The following is an 18,209-nucleotide window of genomic DNA, read 5'->3' on the forward strand; positions in this document are numbered from 1 at the left end:
CCCCTGCGGCGCCCACGCACACCAGGTGTTCGCGTGGCCCGCACGTCAGAGACCGTTGGAAATAATAGTCCAGAATTCTCCACGTCACGTCTCGTTCTCTGTTAGCACGAGTCGGCGGCATGAGGGGCTTCCGCTCTGCGCTCTCTCGCGCGGCGGCGCGGACGCGGGCGGAGCTCCAGGGCACGCGCGGGCACGGCCGCCGCCTGTCGCACTCCGCCGCGGCGCCGGCGAGGCCTTCCTTCGGCATCGCCTTCGACATCGACGGGGTCATCCTGCGCGGCCGTAACCCTATCGGGGGCTCGCCGCAGGCCATCCGACGCCTCTACTCCGACGACGGTAATCCCGTGCTTCTCGGACTCCATAGCATTTCGTTGAATTAGCTTGTAGGGCATCAGAAGGGGAGTGTTTCGCCGTACTTGTGTAGGCAGTGATTGGTGATGGGTTCATGCTTGCAGCATTCATGGCTTTGCATCATTTCATCGAGCAGTTCTTGGGCATTAGGTTTGTTCTTGGCTTACTTTTTTTTGTACACTGCAAAATGCAATATCAGCATGCTTAACAATTTATCTTTAGATAATACAAGAGTATGAGTAAATCAACAATGTATGGTGCATATGTGGTTCTTAACACTAAAAGCTTCTGTCTTCTCCTCCACGAATAGCTTCACCAAAACCAGAGGCCATCCTCAGGCCAAGTCTGAATTTCCTGCTTCCCAGCTGTAGTTTCCAGTGAAGATAACCTCCCCTAAGGCTCCAATACCTTCTTTAAGAGTCACCTGAAGATCACCAGTCAAAAGAGGTCTCTTCCCTTAATGCTCCTTGACAATGTGGTTTTCAAACACGTCTTCTGTCCAGTGTCCAAAAAAAAAACCCCCTCTTCTGCTCAATCTTCATCTTCCTCTTTATTGAAGTAACCCTCAAGCACAAGGGCAACCAGTCTGTGCAAATGATGCAGCTCCGAAGACCTGAAGTGACTACACGTCCAATGTTGGAATCCAGCAGGATAACATATATTGCTTCTCCCTGCCTTCAGTCCTTTTTATTTGGGAGAGGACTGGTTTTCGCTATGCATTAGTATTGTACATTCATATCTCAGCGAACATAGTCAAAATTGCACCTTGCAAGAGCGGGAACATGAGGCCGTTTGGGTGCTTGGTCACCGCTGCCGCCGGCCAGGTCGAGCACATGTTTCACGCCATAATGCTGCAGCTTGCAGGCCATGCCCAGCCCGCTGCATTGCGCCCAAACCCTGACCCTATCTTCCTCTGCCGGTGCTGTTGCTGTCAGACCTGTTCACACCAGCACCACAAATCCAGGTAAAGACATCGTCCAAAATAACCAGAGGCCTACGAGGTTCATGACACTGAACCGGGGCAACCGGCTGAAACCCTCATGGGTCAAGAGGACTGGGCGGTGCGAGCAAGGGAGATCTGTGAGCACAGTAGACTACAGTGACTTCAGGAGTGAGGAGCAGAACGTACCACATTTTTTTCGTGTGGGGGGGTGGGGGCAGGGTGAAGCAATCTTGCGGGCAGGTATGGGGTGAGGAGCCTTTTGATCCGTTTGGAGCAATTTGATGGGTACGTGACATACGTCAACACGGGGGCATGCGGGGAAGGGAGGAGGTAACGTACCACGGACACAAGGACCAACTAGAAATTAAGGGATAGTTAAGATAAAGATGTGTTTAATTTGTTCTGGTGAAAATAATATCACTGAGCTTTGTCATGAAAAATAGTTTCATATTTCCTGGCATATTCATATGAAAGTAACGGTTAAAGGTGCATCATGGAGACTGCCATGACCAAACGTCACAAACAGAGGGAGTAATTTATTGCTGAACTCTTAGGTGACATAACATCTGTATGTGGTTTTAAAAATATAAACTCAAGAGAAACTATTCTGGCAAAATATCCCCTAGCATCTGGTGGTTAGTAGCTTGTGGATCATCATTCTATGCCACTTTTGCAGGTACCCCGAAGATTCCATTTCTGTTCTTAACCAACGGTGAGTAGTTTAATATGTACATAGCCATGCATGTATTCATTTACATTTGGGGCCGTTTGCTGTGCAAGCACCTCATTAATGCAATCGTGCAATCAAATTAGCGTTAACCATCCGATGTGTTGCCTGCGGCTACGATTCTCACGCGGAGATCCCACCTCCAGTTAATTTGCTCTTTGCGAAAAGCCCCTCCCACCGAGGCTTCCCTTTTGTGAAAACCCCCCTGCAGTCTATCTCCTCCATCTTCTTCTCCAGCCTGATCGTTTCTTTCCCAAACAGAACGACTTCTAGGTCGCGCTGGACGCGCCGCCGGCCGCCCGCCCGAGACGCTGGTTAAGGGCCACCAGGCTTTTGATCTCTTCTTCTCCAGAGAGAAGAGCTGGACGTCACGGCGACCTGTGCAGCCCTCCTCTGCCTATATTTTCCCGTTGCTCTCTCTCTCTCTCTCTCTGTCATGCAGAATATGTTCTAAAATAAGCCTTGGAATGATCTGAACTGACATGGTTCAGGTGACTAATCAGAGTTCATAACAAATTGTAGGAACTGAACACCAAGGAGTACTATGAGACTAGCTACAAGATTCTAAGTTCATGACACTTCTGACGTTTCTGAATGGCATGTCCTTCTTTTGTTTCAGTTAAAAAAGCACATCTCTTTCTCTGTACATATCAAAGAACAAATTTTCAGATTATCATTTTTGAACAAGCATTATAAATCAAAATTTTCACTATTTTGGCTTGTTGATGAACAGTATCAATACTTTCCGATCCATAGAACAGTACTTAAGAGGATCACGGTTCCTCTGGTGCTCTTGTTCCAAGGACAAATTCATTCTTAACAAAAAAACGACTACAACAAAACAATCTGAGTAGTGCTTTTTAACCACAGTGCTCAGTCGATTTGAGATTACAGTCTGAGTCAAATTAATACACAAATATGACAGAAACTGAAGTAAAAAATGAAACTAAGCAATCTCAGTTGACAAGTTGTTTTTTCGGACAATTACGACTGTCGTGACCAACTTCCTGGCAAGTCCTGCACTTCCTTCTCTTTTCCTGTCCACTTTCATTCTTTTTACCTGTGTCCCCATGTCCCTTTATTCTCTTGCTTCTTCCCTTAGTACAAATATCAGTTGGTGGGAGGACACCAACTTCAGTCGGAATGGTACAACCAATAAAATCCTCGTGTTCTTTTTGCCTGGTAATCGGTACAGCAGGAGCCAACTGAGATAGATGTACCTCCATATTGAGCAAATTAGTTGTGAGGAAGTCCATGCCTTCGTCAGAGTTCTTAGCCATTTGAATGAGAGCTTCAAACTTGTTGCTTGCATCTGAAATCTTTCTTCTCTTAGCTGCATCAATGGAATCGATTGGCTTCTCCGCAAGTAGGTTGCCTTCGCTATCATACACACAATCCCTGCAAAATATTTGTTCATGTCAGCCATTAGTTATGATAAAATACCACGTTTTCCCATATATGTATGTTACCTTTTGCAGTTTTTCTCCCATCTTTTGAGGACATAGTGGTTCGGCGGTTCATTACTGTCTTCAACTTTGGCACCCCTCAAGAAGCGTACAATATGGCGGCATGGGATTCCTAAAGACTCAAATAGCATGCAGGAACATTTCGCTACCATGGTTGAGGTGTTACAGCAGACTTCTCTGACCTTCTTGGAAGCATCGGTTATGGCCACAATTTTCACCCCGTCTACAAGTTCAGCACCCTGTACATCGCAATGCTCTCTAGCAGCAACTACCTCTTTTTGGAATTCATTGAACACCTCATGTGTGAATAGCTCACTGCCTTTCCTCTCTATTCCCCACGTTGTTAGAATCTGAGGCGTTGTATGCATGCTTGTGTTGTCAGCTATCAACTCCTCTTGCCGCTGACATTGTAAAGCTATGTCAAACCTAAGCCAAAACTCCACGAGTGCGAGCTTCCGACCAATAAAACGGTTGAAAAATGAATTAGCACTCTCTGACCTTGATGTCGTTCTAAGAACCCCTGCCAAGAATATGTCCATGAAGTAGGCTGGAATCCATGACTTGCGAATCTTGTACCTATTAGCCAACCACTCATTGTCCTCCAATTGAAAATCAGAAATCAAAGAATGCCATTTCGATTCAAATTCCTCGGCTGTTTCTGAACCCCATACACATGAGTTCACCCTCACCCAAAATAGGGGTTCCTCCCTTAAGTGAGGACCAATCTTTTCAGGAAGTTTTTTCATAATATGCCACATGCACAACCTGTGTTTGGTATTTGGAAGAACAACACTCATAGCCTCCCTCATGCTAGCATCCTCATCGGTTATGATAAGTCTAGGCTCTTTCCCTCCCATAGCTTTTAGGAAGGTCTCAAATAACCACTTGTAAGATGCAATTCTCTCATTTACTACGAACCCGGAACCAAAAAAAACAGATTGCATATGATGATCGACTCCGGTGAAAGGTGCAAAAATCATATTGTAGTGTTTCTTGGTGTATGTTGAATCAAAAGAAAGCACATCACCAAAATGACTATAGTTTTTCCTTGCAGTGGCATCTGCCCAAAAAACATGCAACATCCTACCATCTTCATCCACGTCATAGTCAAAGTAAAATGCTGGGTTGAGTTCCTTCATTCTACCCAGTTGGTCCACAAACATTTGAGCATCACAGTTGTTGATTTTATTTTTGAATTCACAATAGTAATTTTGTAGATCTCTCTTCGTGCATCCCACATTCTCAAAACCACCAGCACTGACATGAAGCAATCTAAATGCCTGCGAAGTACCTATGCTTGCTTTCTGGCATGAGTAAAGTGTGGTTTTGGCCTTCTCATTGACTCGACGGTTGGATCTGATTAGGTGATGCTTGCTAGGTGTCACCAGTCCATGATTGTGGTGCTCAACAAATGAAGCTATCTTGTACTTGTTATCACTGGTCTTCTTCACAAAAATGCGAGCATCACATCCACATCTAGATTCTTTCATCTTACGTTTTTTCTTACTTTTATCTTTTTTTGAGGGATCGACAGTCCTCTTTCCAGTATTCAAGGGATGAGTAGTATTTGTACCTTTTTCTGACTTATATCCTTGCCTTGCGCACAAAAAGCGCTTCCAAATAACTACATCCTCTACTAGCCTCCGCTGCCCATTACGGACTCCGAAACCAGCGTGATGTGCATATGACTTGTAAAAAGTTTCCACGGATTCAACATCATCAAATGTCATCCCGACCACTGGCTTCAGTTCATCATCACACTCGGGTACGAATGTTGAACACTGAACAACACAAAAGACAAGTTAATTAGTAGAGCATTGCATATCTATCTTAATTAAAAGCTAATTAAAATTATTACATGGATTGTAGTCAGTACAAACTCACACATATGGGTGTGCTTGTTTTCTTTTGGGTGTACTGAAACCATCGTTATTATTCAGTGAGGAGTCGATATGTGATTGATAATCACCAAAAGCATGTGCAGGCATGGTACTGCCGTTGCTAGCTTCCATAATCTGCAGGGCTGTTTTGACCATTAGCTTGTGCAGAAGGTATAATTCATAAGTGAATCAAATCTCACGGAGCCTGGTGGATATAGTCTCCACAACACTGATCTTGTGAGTTTGAATCACTATGCATGCATTGATCATTGTGTTGTTACCTGAGAGAGTATCGTAGATTGTTAATTGAGTTCTCCTACAGAGACGGGGCAGAGACAGGGACAGAAGATGGCAGCACAGGTTGCCATGACGTTCAGTGGCCCTTAACCGTGCAAGATATGCGCATCTCTTGCCGGCAGTGGATGCACGGACGAAACCAGCGTCTCGGGCGGGCGGCCGGCGGCGCGTCGAGCACGACCTAGAAGATCGTTCTTTTTGGGAAAGAAACGATCAGGCTAGAGAAGAAGATGGAGGAGATAGACTGCAGGGGGTTTTTCACAAAAGGGAAGCCTCGGTGGGAGGGGCTTTTCACAAAGAGCAAATTAACTGGAGGTGGGATCTCCGCGTGAGAATCGTAGCCGCAGGCAACACATCGGATGGTTAACGCTAATTTGATTGCACGATTGCATTAATGAGGTGATTGCACAGCAAACGGCCCCTTTACATTTTTACACCAATCTATCAATTCAAATCATGCTACCTCATCAATTCAATCATCTTGGACTTTTTGGCAGAACTTTTTTTCTTTTTATACATCATTTTGTGACATACTTCTTACTCCCTCCGATCCATAATAAGTGTCAGAGATTTAGTATAAAGTTAATACAAAGGTTTTATTATTTTTAAATGTAAAAAAGGATACTTTTACATTTTTTTCCCATTAGTTTTAATTAATTTTTAGATTCTATTTATGCATTTGTTTTAACACGGTTCCGCAGGGGGCATCATCTAGTAAAGATTAGAGTGCTGAAGTACTAATGCATTTGCTAGACTCGTGTGCTCTGATTAGACTAGAAAAATGTTGAGCTATCAGGATAATAAAGAGCGCTTTTGGTATATGAAGAATGGTTTGAATGTGTAATGTTGGGATAAACTTCCGCTTAACAGTATCGAACAGATAGTTTTTCATCCCTATCACATAGTCACCATAATTTTGGGTTTGAACTGTAAGGCACTATGGTGCTTACCACTTCTCAATTATATACTGAGTCTCTGTATCGATATTATTAAGATTTGTCGATTGGCAGGAGGTGGTGTCCCAGAGTATAAAAGAGCTCTGGAGCTAAGTGAGATTTTGGGAGTTGACATCTCTCCAGCACAGGTATTTCTATTATCGCCATGACACATTGCTTATGTACAGTCATACACACCAATTGACCTTTGACTAACAACTAATACAACAAAGATTATGGAAATTATTGCTTCTTTGCATGTTAATTTCTGTCTACGTGAGATGCAGGTTGTGCATGGACATTCTCCTTACAGAGAACTGGTGAAGCGGTATAGCATCAGAGCACAATAATACATAAGTAGTCTTTAAATTATGTCCTATAGATAATCTTGGTGATTTTCAACCAAGAATTTTTAATTTCTTGATGGACATGTCAGCACCTGAATGGAACACACCACCTTTTTCTGTTAGGACAGTTTCGAAGATGATCTCATTGTTGCTGTTGGAAAAGGAGAGCCTGCGGCTGTGATGGTTGAGTATGGATTTAGGTAATCATTGATTTTTGCTATCACATCTGTACGTGAAATTAGTTGCGTTTTTCTCAAGTATTGTCTGTTATGTGCAGAAAGGTTCTATCTATAGATGACTATTCATCATATTTTACAGACATTGACCCCCTAGCTCCATTCAAGAAATGGAAAGTGGGACAATCAAACTGTAAAACCTTGATGTCTGAGAAAGTGCACCCGGCATATGATGTTTATGCAGAGAGAGTTAAAGGTGTGTTTGTCGTTAGTGACCCTGTTGATTGGGGTAGAGATCTACAGGTAATCCCTTGCTATGTTTCATTAATGTAAAATCTTTTGGGGCCATGTTTTTTTCACTATTCCTGGAAATGGTAACTGCATGTTTTGTCGACACCCTCCTCTATAAACTTGTCTTCGACATGTCATACTTATGGTTTTTTATTTACATGGGAAAGGTACTTTGTGACATCTTGTCAACTGGTGGGCTTCCTGGAAATGGAAAAGGAGGCCAGCCTCCTTTGTATTTTGCGGCTGATGATCTTGAATATCAGGTATGAGGAGTTCTTATTTATAGCACACCATATTTCTGAACAGAGGGGGTATCAAATCTGACCTTCAGTTTGGTCTCATGATAGTAATCGGGGCATCTCAAACATTCTTTGTCCACCAATGCTCTCAAGGTTCAAGGTTTGCTACAAATTAATAGATGCATCAACTTAATTGCAGGCTTAGGGTCTTATTGGTGCTTGATACAAGTACAAGACTTCCAGTTTAATTTTCTAAATAACAAGTCTTGTGTAATTAGCCCCTTGATCTCAGTGGTAAAGGAAATGGATGTAAGGTTATTTGCATCCGTGTTTGTGTTGGGGACAGGGTTGCATAATAGAAGTACAGAGTTTCTACTTGCCTACGTACAAATACAACATAGCCGATTTATATTCAGTGGAGGCATTTACATAGGACGGGCATCTTGCTAATAGACCATGCATAGTGTTGTAGATTGTAGATAGGTTTCGGACACCTTTTGTGCCTAGATCTTAAAAAAAAAAAGAACTGAAGGAGAAAAAGGTACTCCCTCTAATCCTAAATTCTTGACTCAAATTTGCCCAAATATGGATGTATCTATTCTTAAAAGGCGTCTAGATACATGTAATATTTCGACAACAATTTAGGATCGGAGGGAGTAATTTATATTCAGTGGAGGCACGTACATAGGACATCTTTTTAGATGGTTTTAGAGTTCAAGATCGAAAAGTGAACTTTTCAGGTAGTTCAGGTTGAAAGTGGACTCTTTCCTGAACATACTTAAATTGTACTCCCTCCGATCCATAAAAAGTGTCGCCATTTTGTACTAAGTTAGTACAAGTTTTTAGGATTGGAGGGAGTATGTAGTTTGAAGGTAAGATAATAGTATAACGTGATGAAATTGATGCAGGTGGATATTCCCCTGAATGACATCCAGGCTCCATGCATGCATATATATGATGACTGTTAGCAACAATAATAAATTGCTTTGGCCTCCTATGGCAGGCTGCATTTCCTTCTGAGCGACTTGGGATGGGTGCCTTCAGGATAGCACTTGAAAGTATCTTCAATCAGTAAGCCATTATGTAAATAAACTGTATTTCTTAGCATAGGTATGTTAAATACTTATTTATATTATGTGCAGAGTTAGTGATCTTCCACTCAAGTATACATCTTATGGGAAGCCTAATCCATTTGTGTTCAAGAAAGCAGCCAACATACTAGAAAAACTTGCTATGGATATTTATCCAAACTCACAGCCAACAACGGATGTAAAAGACCATCAGTTCTCTACTATCTACATGATTGGTGATAATCCTAAAGTTGATATCTATGGAGTTTCGAAGGTTAGTCTATGTTATGATACCTCTGATTCATCCGATCACTGCCTGCAGAAGTTGACAGTGTTAGGAAATTGTGCAAATTATCAATATGTCCTTCAGAACTCGTATGACCTCAAAGTTGAACAGTTAGCAGGCAATTCTGGAGAGAGATGCTAACAATTGAGGAATTTACACTTTGCAGGCTGGCCCCCCTTGGTCATCGGTTCTTACTAGGACTGGTGTTTTTAGGGGAAAGGATAATGATCCAAATTTTCCTGCTGATTTGGTATGTTTTATTAGCGATGATTCTTTAGTTGGACCTTATGAATGTTTAGTCATCTGTAACAAATGTTTGCCAACAAAATGTATGTATATACCATAATAGTAGTTTCAGTCTTAAACCTGAATAACATAAGCAATTGCTCATGTTTCTGCACCTCGATGTCTTGTACAATTCATTTTTTCATCCTCTAGTAAATCAGCTCAAATAACTAGGGACTCGCTTTGGAGTTTGGTTCTCCAAACGGTTTAACTGTGCTAATCCTAGGCGACTTCTTTTGTATCGAGAATTCAGCCATTTCTCGTCCTTCTGTCACATGTCTCCCCTGTTTAGCCATTTGCTCAATGTTATTTGAGTTCGTGATTGTTTTTTCTTACAAATGATGAACAACAAATGCGTTCTTTTGGCAAATTATATATGTCACTCTTTTTCGGTTCCGTAGCACGGCACGGGTACTGTGGTAGTAACAGAAGAACTTGTAGTTGCTGTTGCAACATACAGTGCATTCATGTTTATTTACCATGTAAAGTGGAAGCACCACTTTCCACTTCCAGTTTATTTATTTGCTTGCTGTTTTAATTATACAGGTTTATGCCTTGCAGGTTGTTGATACTGTTGAAGATGCCATCAACTGTATTTTGGAAAAAGAATGCATACAGTGACATTGTTGCAAAGGGACCTGGGCACAAATGATCCCTTCATTGTTACTTTGCATGCTTGGTAGCACATTATGACGTTATCTAACTTGGAAGAACTGTGTCTTCCAAGAGTTCCATCTCTGATTTATTGTACTTCACGGGAAAGCTCTCGAGACATCAACACATTAGGAAAACTAAATCTGTTCCTAGAATCATGTGCAGTTATGCACCCATTATTCTAACAGTGCATTAATTTCTCAGAAGTAAAAAGTGTTGTCTAAATTATTGTGGATGCAAAAGATATTTTTTTTCTTGCAAAATGTGATCACAAGTGCACTAGAAAAAAAAGGCAATGTACATATCATTTACAGTTGAGTTCTTCTTGGTTTACCTTTTTTTGTTTTCCTCATGTGTGCATATTTTTAATATTCCCTACTTATTCTATTACTCCGTATTTCTTTTTGAAAATGAGTGCATACTCTTAGGATCGTAAAATACCTTGGGTATGTTGATTAGACATGTTCAAACGTCTGAGCGGAGCAGGCCATCCGGGTCATTTCATCGAACAAAACATTATTTTGTTTTTATTGTTTGAAGAAAAAAATTGTTTAAGTTACTTTCAGAGTTAATTGTTGTATGTAATGATATTTTTAGTGAGAACTTCAAGGATTACACTAGGGTTTGTCCAATGGCAAATATCGCTGCTATCCATGGCAGGAAGCATTTGTGAGGGGATGGATATCGGGCTCCATTCATGCACTAAGCAGAACGTTTATTTTACGATAATGTTTTTATTGTTGGCTTTATTTCAATGATACCTTCTATTTCGGTTGGCTTTACCATTTAACCCTTGTCGATAATATGAAGTTAATAGTGAAGAATTATGAATTGAACATACCGTTTGCATAAACATTTTTTTAATTTCCGAAATTAACTTATATTCCAGTGACATCATCATTTTTGTCATGTTCTGCATCTATGCAGGCATCCAAGTCATGTAATTTCTTGAGACATGCAAGCTTGCACCAATCCATCACGGCACATCATCATTTTAGAACGTCATATGCTACAGCTGTACCGTAACAAGTGAGGCCTTAAGAAAAAACTTTTGTGGAACTTCAATTATAAGCCATTCAGTCAACCATTTGAGCGTTGGGTTTGGGCCGAGCTGACGCAAAATACAGGACCCAAGCTACTAGAGCTGCTCAAGTTTGCTCATATTTTTGCTCTATTTTTGCACGTGTGTGTATGCGTAATGCGTTCGGAAGAACTCTGAGATTCATAAATTTACGCCCAGGGGTCGTTTCAAGTGCGAAATAGAAGAAGAAAAACCGCACATACACTCTGTACTCACACAGAAGAGAGCATGTCCTTCAGAAAAAATGAAGAGAAGAGAGCATGCCTGGCATGTACTCGACTCGCAGTCGGCTACTCGGCTCATCAAACATTTCATTCAGTCCCACACATAATCCAATGGTTCACGTACACCGTGTCCACGGAAAAAGCTCATCTGTCTTCTCCAAAGATAAGCTCTTCCGCTCCCTCTATCTTCCTCGCCTCCAACCCAACCTCGCCCGCGCGCGTTCGGTCCGAAAATGGAGACCTCCTTCCTCCCGACGGCGCGGCCCCTCCCCGCGTTCCAAACCCTAGCCGCAGCCCCACGCTGCCCCCGCCCCCTGCGCCGCTCCACCATCCGCGCGGCCATCACCCGCGGGCGCAAGGAGGACACGGTCGCCGCCGTCCGCGAGCAGCTGGAGGGGTGCTACCTCCTGGCCGGCATCCGCTACGAGGGCCTCACGGTGAAGCAGTTCCAGGGCATCCGCGACGCGCTGCCGGAGTCGTGCCACCTCCTGGTGGCGAAGAACACGCTGGTGGGGAAGGCCATCGAGGGCACCCCCTGGGAGGCGCTCAAGCCGTGCATGAAGGGCATGAACGCCTGGCTCTTCGTCCACACCGAGGAGGTCCCCGCCGCGCTCAAGCCCTACAGAGCCTTCCAGAAGGAGGAGCGCGTCGAGGAGACCAACGACTTCATCGGGGCGGTGTTCGAGGGCAAGTACTACGAGCCCGGCGACTTCAAGTCGCTCGAGACAATGCCCAGCCGCGCCGAGGTCTACTCCAAGCTGCTCGGCGCGCTGAATGGGCCCGCTACCTCCCTCGTCACTACGCTGCAGGCGCCAGCCAGGGACGTCGTCGCCGTGCTCTCGGCCTACGTCCGCAAGCTCGAGGAGGAGGCCGGCGCCGCCTAGTGCCGGTCGTGAAATGGTTGTGGCTCCCATTCTCTCATCTCACTCTATGTTTGTACAATTCCTTGAACTTTTACTGCCTCCCATTTGAATTGAATCACAAGTTTTCCCCTTCACTATGTCGGGTGCCTGTGGGTATCCTCCTAGTTTAAGAATTGGACTGAGATTGGGATCTTGGAGGGAAGGATTGGACGATGAATATATTCGATATATAGTATGCTGATGATTATCTTGGAGTAAATATCACGAAACCATAACAATTGGGGTTTAAATTTCAGAAACCATAATATTTGATTTAGATATTTTTTGCTTAGCCACAACTATTGTTTTTTTCTTAAACTTAAGCCGAAATTATTGTGGTTTCTTATTTACTCATGAAAAACAATCGAAAGGTTTGGACCAAAAGGTTCTTCTTTGAGGGATGTCATCGAAATCAGCAACTTAACCGTGCTATGATTCTGAAGGTGGACAAATGTGAGTGGCCAGATAGTCCTTCAACATTTTGTTTTGTACATTAGCAGATGATCTTCATTGCTTCGTTGTCCATTGATAAATACAACTTGAAGGTTGAAGCATTCAGATTTGAAGCAGAGTTGGAAATTCTTCTGAAATAGATCCAGCAGTTTCCTGCCAATCACAAAATTATCATAAATCAATATTGTCTGAACATGCAGTTGGTCTCAAAATAACATGGCAAAATTGATGAGCACGAAAATATTTCTTTCTTGGATAGCGGCTGGCTGGCTACTTACCTGGTACTGGTAGTCATGGACTCATGGTAATATGGTATAGCGCAAGTTTCTTCTAGATAAGTGGAAGTTGTGGAAGTGGACCAAGTATGGAGATATCAGTGGCTCAGTGCCTTGTTTGATAAAGAAGATCCGAAGGGTTCTTCGGTATAGGGGAGAAAGCTTACTGGACTGCAAGATAACAAACCTTTATTTGTGTGCACAACATACATGCTGCAAGTCTCAGAGCTTGTGGTGGCATCAGAATTGTGTAGCTACTAGCTAGAGGTGAATTTCACTGTTGTGCAACTGCTTAACTTTTAATGGCTTGGAAGCTGCGTTGGAGACAACAATTCATTTGGGTGAAGTTCAAGCGAGAAATCTTCAGTTTGCTTGTCAGAACCTTTTGCCTTACATGCCCTCGTTCACTTTTGCTGCCTCCAGACAGATAAAAACTGCACTGCACATAGTTTTCCCATCATGGACGAATTGCCGTTGTCGCATTTGCAAATACACTTCAGTCTTTCCTTTATCAGATCTGAAATTATTTGTGAAGAATGACGCATTTATAGGTACTCAACGTCCCAACTCTGTTCGTACTGGTGATAAAGCTTGACAGTTCAAGCTTGCATTATATTGGGAACTCCAAAATGTGTTTTTTGATTTTCTCTGAGTAGTTGGGCTCATTGGAATCTGGGTCTATTTGGCCCATTAGCAGCTGACATGACAAGTAAAACTGTAAAACAGCCTTTTCCATTTCTTGTCATGGTTATGTGGAACTCTAGCTCCAATATGTGTGGTTTTGATATTTACTACATAAATTGAAGTAATTATCACATCATTTGGAATTCCAGATCTACTTGTTTCCTATGGATAAGGGGAAGATAAAACTGAAATAATGAAATGAAGAACAAACTAAGAAGCTTCAAATGGGTAAATATGTCAAAGTGCACTAAGAAAAGAAAATGATACAACACAGATGGGACATCAATCCAGCAGGATTTCATCCTACATTCGTAGGATTAGATGGCCATGGCGTACTCCTCCCCGTGAAGCCGAAAAGATATCCAGTGCTCCCATCCCTTAGGGTGCTAGCGTGCTCCCAACGCACAGTAGCACTCCTAAAATGTTTTCAATTTTTTTGAAATAAATTGAGTAGGTTCATAAGATATGTGTCTACCATGTCACAAAGTTTCAAATCCAAATTCATTATATGCATAGAGAAACAAAAAAGACAAATCCAGATGTGAGTAGGTCGCAAAAAGATAAAAACACAAAAGACAAAATTTCTGACACTATTCATGTTTGCATCTCTTTTTTGTTTCTCTCTGTGTATAATGAATTTGGAGTTGAAACTTTATGACATGATAGACACATATCTTATGAACCCACTCAATTTATTCTGAAATTTTTAAAAACTTTTTAGGGATGCTACCGTACGTTGCGAGCACGGTAGCACGCTAAGGGGTGGAAGCACTGGATATCTTCTCCCGTGAAGCCGATGTCTTCCTCTTCACATTTCCCTATTGTGTGTGTTTCATGGAGGCTTGACAAGAGGGGATGCGGAGGTAAGTTTTAGTGTTTTTCCTATGCCCAGAGGGGATTGCTACTGTACTTGCTAAAAAACTCTTTGTGGGCTGTCACCGGTAAAATGATGTATCATACTTTATCACTTTCCAAAAATGCCATGTATGTGTATTTTAATTTTTTTTGCCCAATAATCAATTCATCACCACGCAAAAAATCAAAATTTGCCCTTGTGGCATTTCATCCATGAGAAAATCTATTGGTCAAACAATCGCAATGCGTTCGTACGCACTAGACATTCAGTCGCCGTCAGATCTGCAGGCACGACACGGTGACTTAGGGTGCGTTTGTTTGGGCTCCTAGGAGCTGCTCCAACAGCTTCTGGGCTGTGGAAGTTGGACCCCAAACAAACATGTATTTCTGGACCAGCTTCTCAGATCCACTTCGTTGGAGCGCTCCGCGGAACTACACTAGCGACGAGAATCTGAGCTGTGAGTGCTTCTCCAAGCCGCTGCAGATTCCGAACTTCATCTTTACCGAAATACCCTCCCACCAAATTACATGCAACACCTGAAATGCCACAAAAAAAAACGGTTCGTTTCTGTTCTTCTCACTCCACCAAGACCCGACGGCATCAAACCCCGCTTTCCCCCAACCCGAGCAGAACAACGTCTTAGGCTAGGGTCCGCCGCCGCCACCTCGCTCTCCAGCAACCGGCGCCGCCACCCTCACCTCTCCCCTGGAATTCGGCGCCTACCATCTCTCCTTTCTCCCCTGCCGCTACAGGCGCCGCCGCCCTCCTCCGGCCGGTCCGGCCGACCCTGCTCCCCCAACTCCCTGCTCGCCTCCCCGAGCCCTCGTGGTCTGGCTGCCCCTGCTCCCCCCAACTTCCTGCTCCCGGCGCTGCCCTCTGAGCTGGTCTGCTAGATGACGCCCCGACCACGCTGCCCTGCTCCTCCTACCTCGAGGATTGATTGCAACTAGACTATCGTGGTGTTCTGCACTTCCGCTGCTTGATTGCAATTAGTATGGAGTAGCACTTTTGCCAACAGCTATCTATCGTGGTGTTGGCTCTGGACATAGTACATCTCTTGGTTGCAATTGGACTACAGAGATATATAAGTTGTATGCAGCGCTAATTTGCAATGCTTTGTTTCAAATGGCAATGCTTCTCTGTCTCTGCAAGCGAAGGCTGCACACACATTTTGAATTGAACATTGTAAAGATTGCAGCTATCCACAAGATGAAGGCAAAAAAAAGACGGTAAAACTGTCAAATAAGTGTATGCACCGTTCAAACTGTCAAATCCAGTAAAAAAATATTAGTCATCTGAAAAAAAAAGGTTTTAAGCACGTTGTTTACTGTTATGACGGTACAATCACCGCTAATACCAAATCTACAGAACTACAGGATCGTTTCAGCATATTTTAGTTGCAGCTGTAGCTGGACCAACCGCACAAACAAACAAGTATCAAACAACTCCAACCTTCCAGCTGCAACTGGTAGCCACAACTGATTCTGAAATCTGCAGCTGTGAAGCTGCAGCCCAAACAAACACAACCTTAAAACGGTGACTGCGGAGGCGGACGTGGCGCCACATGGCTGGAGGCTTGCGCTCAGAAGGATTACTTGAGTGACTGCTTGTCGTTATCTGTAATGTTGAAACTATTGGTGCTTTTGGCTACATTGCTTAGTTTCTGGACTGTAATAGGTTGTTCGTACACTATCGCTGTTTTCTTTCTGCTTTTGCTGAAAACCTTGTAGAATGTTGGTGGATTCTTTAATGAAAATCGGTGGGACGACCCACTGGGTGAAAAAAAAGAAGAAGGCACAGCGTTGAGCTTGGCAATGTATCGAGAAAAGGGGAAGCGTACTACGTGGTGGTGCAGTAGTGCACGATGGTGAGGCGATGAAGATGAGTGAATCGGGGTGAGCAGGAAGAACCCAAGGCAAGGTCCATGAACAAGGGGCGGTGCAACTTGTGCATAGGGGTTGTACATGCGTGGATCAGAAAAAACTCCCTTGACAATTAACCAACTTAGAAAAATAAAACAAAATCACTACTTTATCACACGAGTCACGGTGACTTCAGCCTTGTGTAGGTGTTGTTTGAGTGCATGCGTGTGTGTGGTTGTGCGTGCATTTACTTTGAATTATAAGAAAGGTGCACCCTGCTGATCTAAACATATATACTCCTATCATCTAACGAAGCCTACATCCTTGATGAAGCCCGATCGATCTCAGTCTAGCTCCCGCCTACGTGAGGAGCAGGGCGGCACACGGAGGAAGACCAAGGCGAGAAATATTCAGCCTTTGATCAAAAGTGATGCGACCCATTAGATTAGGACCCTCGGTTCTGACTTCTGACTTGTGAGGTTGCGTGCCAGGAAAATGGCACCGGATCTAGAACGCGCAGCCTGATTCTAAAGTCGCCATCCCCTCGATAACCTGTCCCCCGGAGCATCCCGTACCCGCCATGCCATTGCCCTCGCTCTCGGACACCAGGATACCAGCTGAGATTCTAAAGCGCGCGCGGCAGGGGCTTGCAAAGCTCGAGGGGCACGACACGCCGACGCCGCGAATACGCGAGACAAGCACCCCCGCTGCGCGCATGGGCTCATCTCGGCCTCAACCTCAAGCAAGCCTTCCGCTTCGCTCGGCGTCCGGCCGGCCGGCCGGAAAGCTAAAAGGGCAAGGGGGATCGATGCGAGATGCAAAGCTGGGGGAGCCAGAGAGCGCAACAGCACGCGCCGTCTGGGCGACAGCCAGACCGGGATAAGATAAAGCGGGAGGATATGTATGCCGTACTGCCTGCGCGCAGAATCGACCTGATGGCTCACCACGCCTGTACCTGGCGCCCCACGTCTAGCTGCGGCTGATAAACGGTACTTCTTCTGTTTCTAAATTTTTGTCTCTTCTGTTTCTAAATTTTTGTCTCTTCTGTTTCTAAATTTTTGTCTGTCGTTTTGTTAAAAAAAGATAGCGCTCCGCAATCGAAAAAAGGGCCTTGAGTACAGGATTGGCAAATGCAATTTTTTGTGCTGGCACATGATTGACAGAGTTAAAAGTTATTACTCAAAAGTGGCTTTCTATTACATATATCTAAACGTTTTTTAGTCACATATACATTCGTATTTGGACAAATTTGAGTCACTTAACATGGGACGGAGTAAGTACAACTTTATACTAAATCTCAGATGCTTCCATAAGGAAAAAAAGTGAGCCTTAAGGATAGCTTTACATTGTGGAGGTTGTCCACAAGCACAAAAGCTTAGAGCAACTCCAACGGGAAGCTCCAAATTTTATCCCAAAATGTCTTTTTTTTGTCATTTGGGGGAGCAAGTGGACATGTGTCCTTCTCGTGTCCCTCCTCATCACCAAACCACATCCCCCAAATTCCTCTTCCAAATTAGCTTTTCCTTCTCTTTATCCTTTCTCCTCTCCTTTTTATTTTTTCTTCTCCTTTTCCCATCTCTTGTTGTGCGGCCGGGCGGACAAAAGAGAGCACCGGACAATGTCCGAACACCTCTCCCAAATTTGGGACAAGTTTGGAAGATGTGTCCGGACAAACATGACATTTTGTCCGTTTAGGGGTGCCATTGGAAGATGATTTTGCGGGCAAAATGTCCATATCCCTCAAATAGGACATTTGGGATAGCTTTGGGGATGACATTGGAGATGCTCTTAAGGGCAACCCATAAGCTTGTGGGCAACCCATAAGCCAAAAAGTATTACTATTTAATAGTTAGAGTACACATGGAAGCCTATCACTTGCTACTTTTTCTTTCTTGTAGGCCCACCTTAAGGACAAGTTTAGTCAC

At 43.7% G+C, this 18,209-nt stretch overlaps 2 protein-coding genes across 3 annotated transcripts; both read left to right on the forward strand.

Moving 5' to 3' along the window:
- Positions 1–98: 98 nt before the first annotated feature.
- LOC100839743 (uncharacterized protein YKR070W) lies at positions 99–10,254 on the forward strand. Of its 2 annotated transcripts, XM_003558136.4 has the most exons (11): positions 99–336; positions 1,971–2,006; positions 6,675–6,748; positions 6,887–6,927; positions 7,075–7,146; positions 7,224–7,425; positions 7,581–7,676; positions 8,656–8,723; positions 8,795–8,996; positions 9,175–9,258; positions 9,855–10,254. In XM_003558136.4, the coding sequence occupies exons 1-11, from the start codon at positions 120–122 to the stop codon at positions 9,912–9,914; spliced, it is 1,152 nt and encodes a 383-aa protein (XP_003558184.1). In that variant the 5' UTR covers positions 99–119; the 3' UTR covers positions 9,915–10,254. The 2 variants fall into 2 exon arrangements, with proteins under 2 accessions (XP_003558184.1, XP_014752261.1); XM_014896775.2 differs by lacking the exon at positions 1,971–2,006.
- A 1,129-nt stretch (positions 10,255–11,383) lies between these two features.
- Positions 11,384–12,362, forward strand: LOC100840045 (50S ribosomal protein L10, chloroplastic). The gene has a single exon (XM_003558137.4). It carries the CDS (start codon positions 11,486–11,488, stop codon positions 12,134–12,136), a length of 651 nt encoding a protein of 216 aa, XP_003558185.1. The 5' UTR covers positions 11,384–11,485; the 3' UTR covers positions 12,137–12,362.
- Positions 12,363–18,209: the final 5,847 nt, after the last annotated feature.

The sequence above is a fragment of the Brachypodium distachyon genome, chromosome 1 (genome assembly GCF_000005505.3).
Source record: "Brachypodium distachyon strain Bd21 chromosome 1, Brachypodium_distachyon_v3.0, whole genome shotgun sequence".
NCBI lineage: Eukaryota > Viridiplantae > Streptophyta > Magnoliopsida > Poales > Poaceae > Brachypodium > Brachypodium distachyon.

Coding starts and splice junctions, on each gene's coding strand:
- LOC100839743 (XM_003558136.4), top strand. CDS start 120: ATGAGGGGCTTCCGCTCTGCGCTCTCTCGCGCGGCGGCGCGGACGCGG. Junction 6,928..7,074: donor TACAGAGAACTGGTGAAGCG/GTATAGCATCAG, acceptor CTGTTAGGACAG/TTTCGAAGATGATCTCATTG. Junction 7,426..7,580: donor ATTGGGGTAGAGATCTACAG/GTAATCCCTTGC, acceptor TACATGGGAAAG/GTACTTTGTGACATCTTGTC.
- LOC100840045 (XM_003558137.4), top strand. CDS start 11,486: ATGGAGACCTCCTTCCTCCCGACGGCGCGGCCCCTCCCCGCGTTCCAA.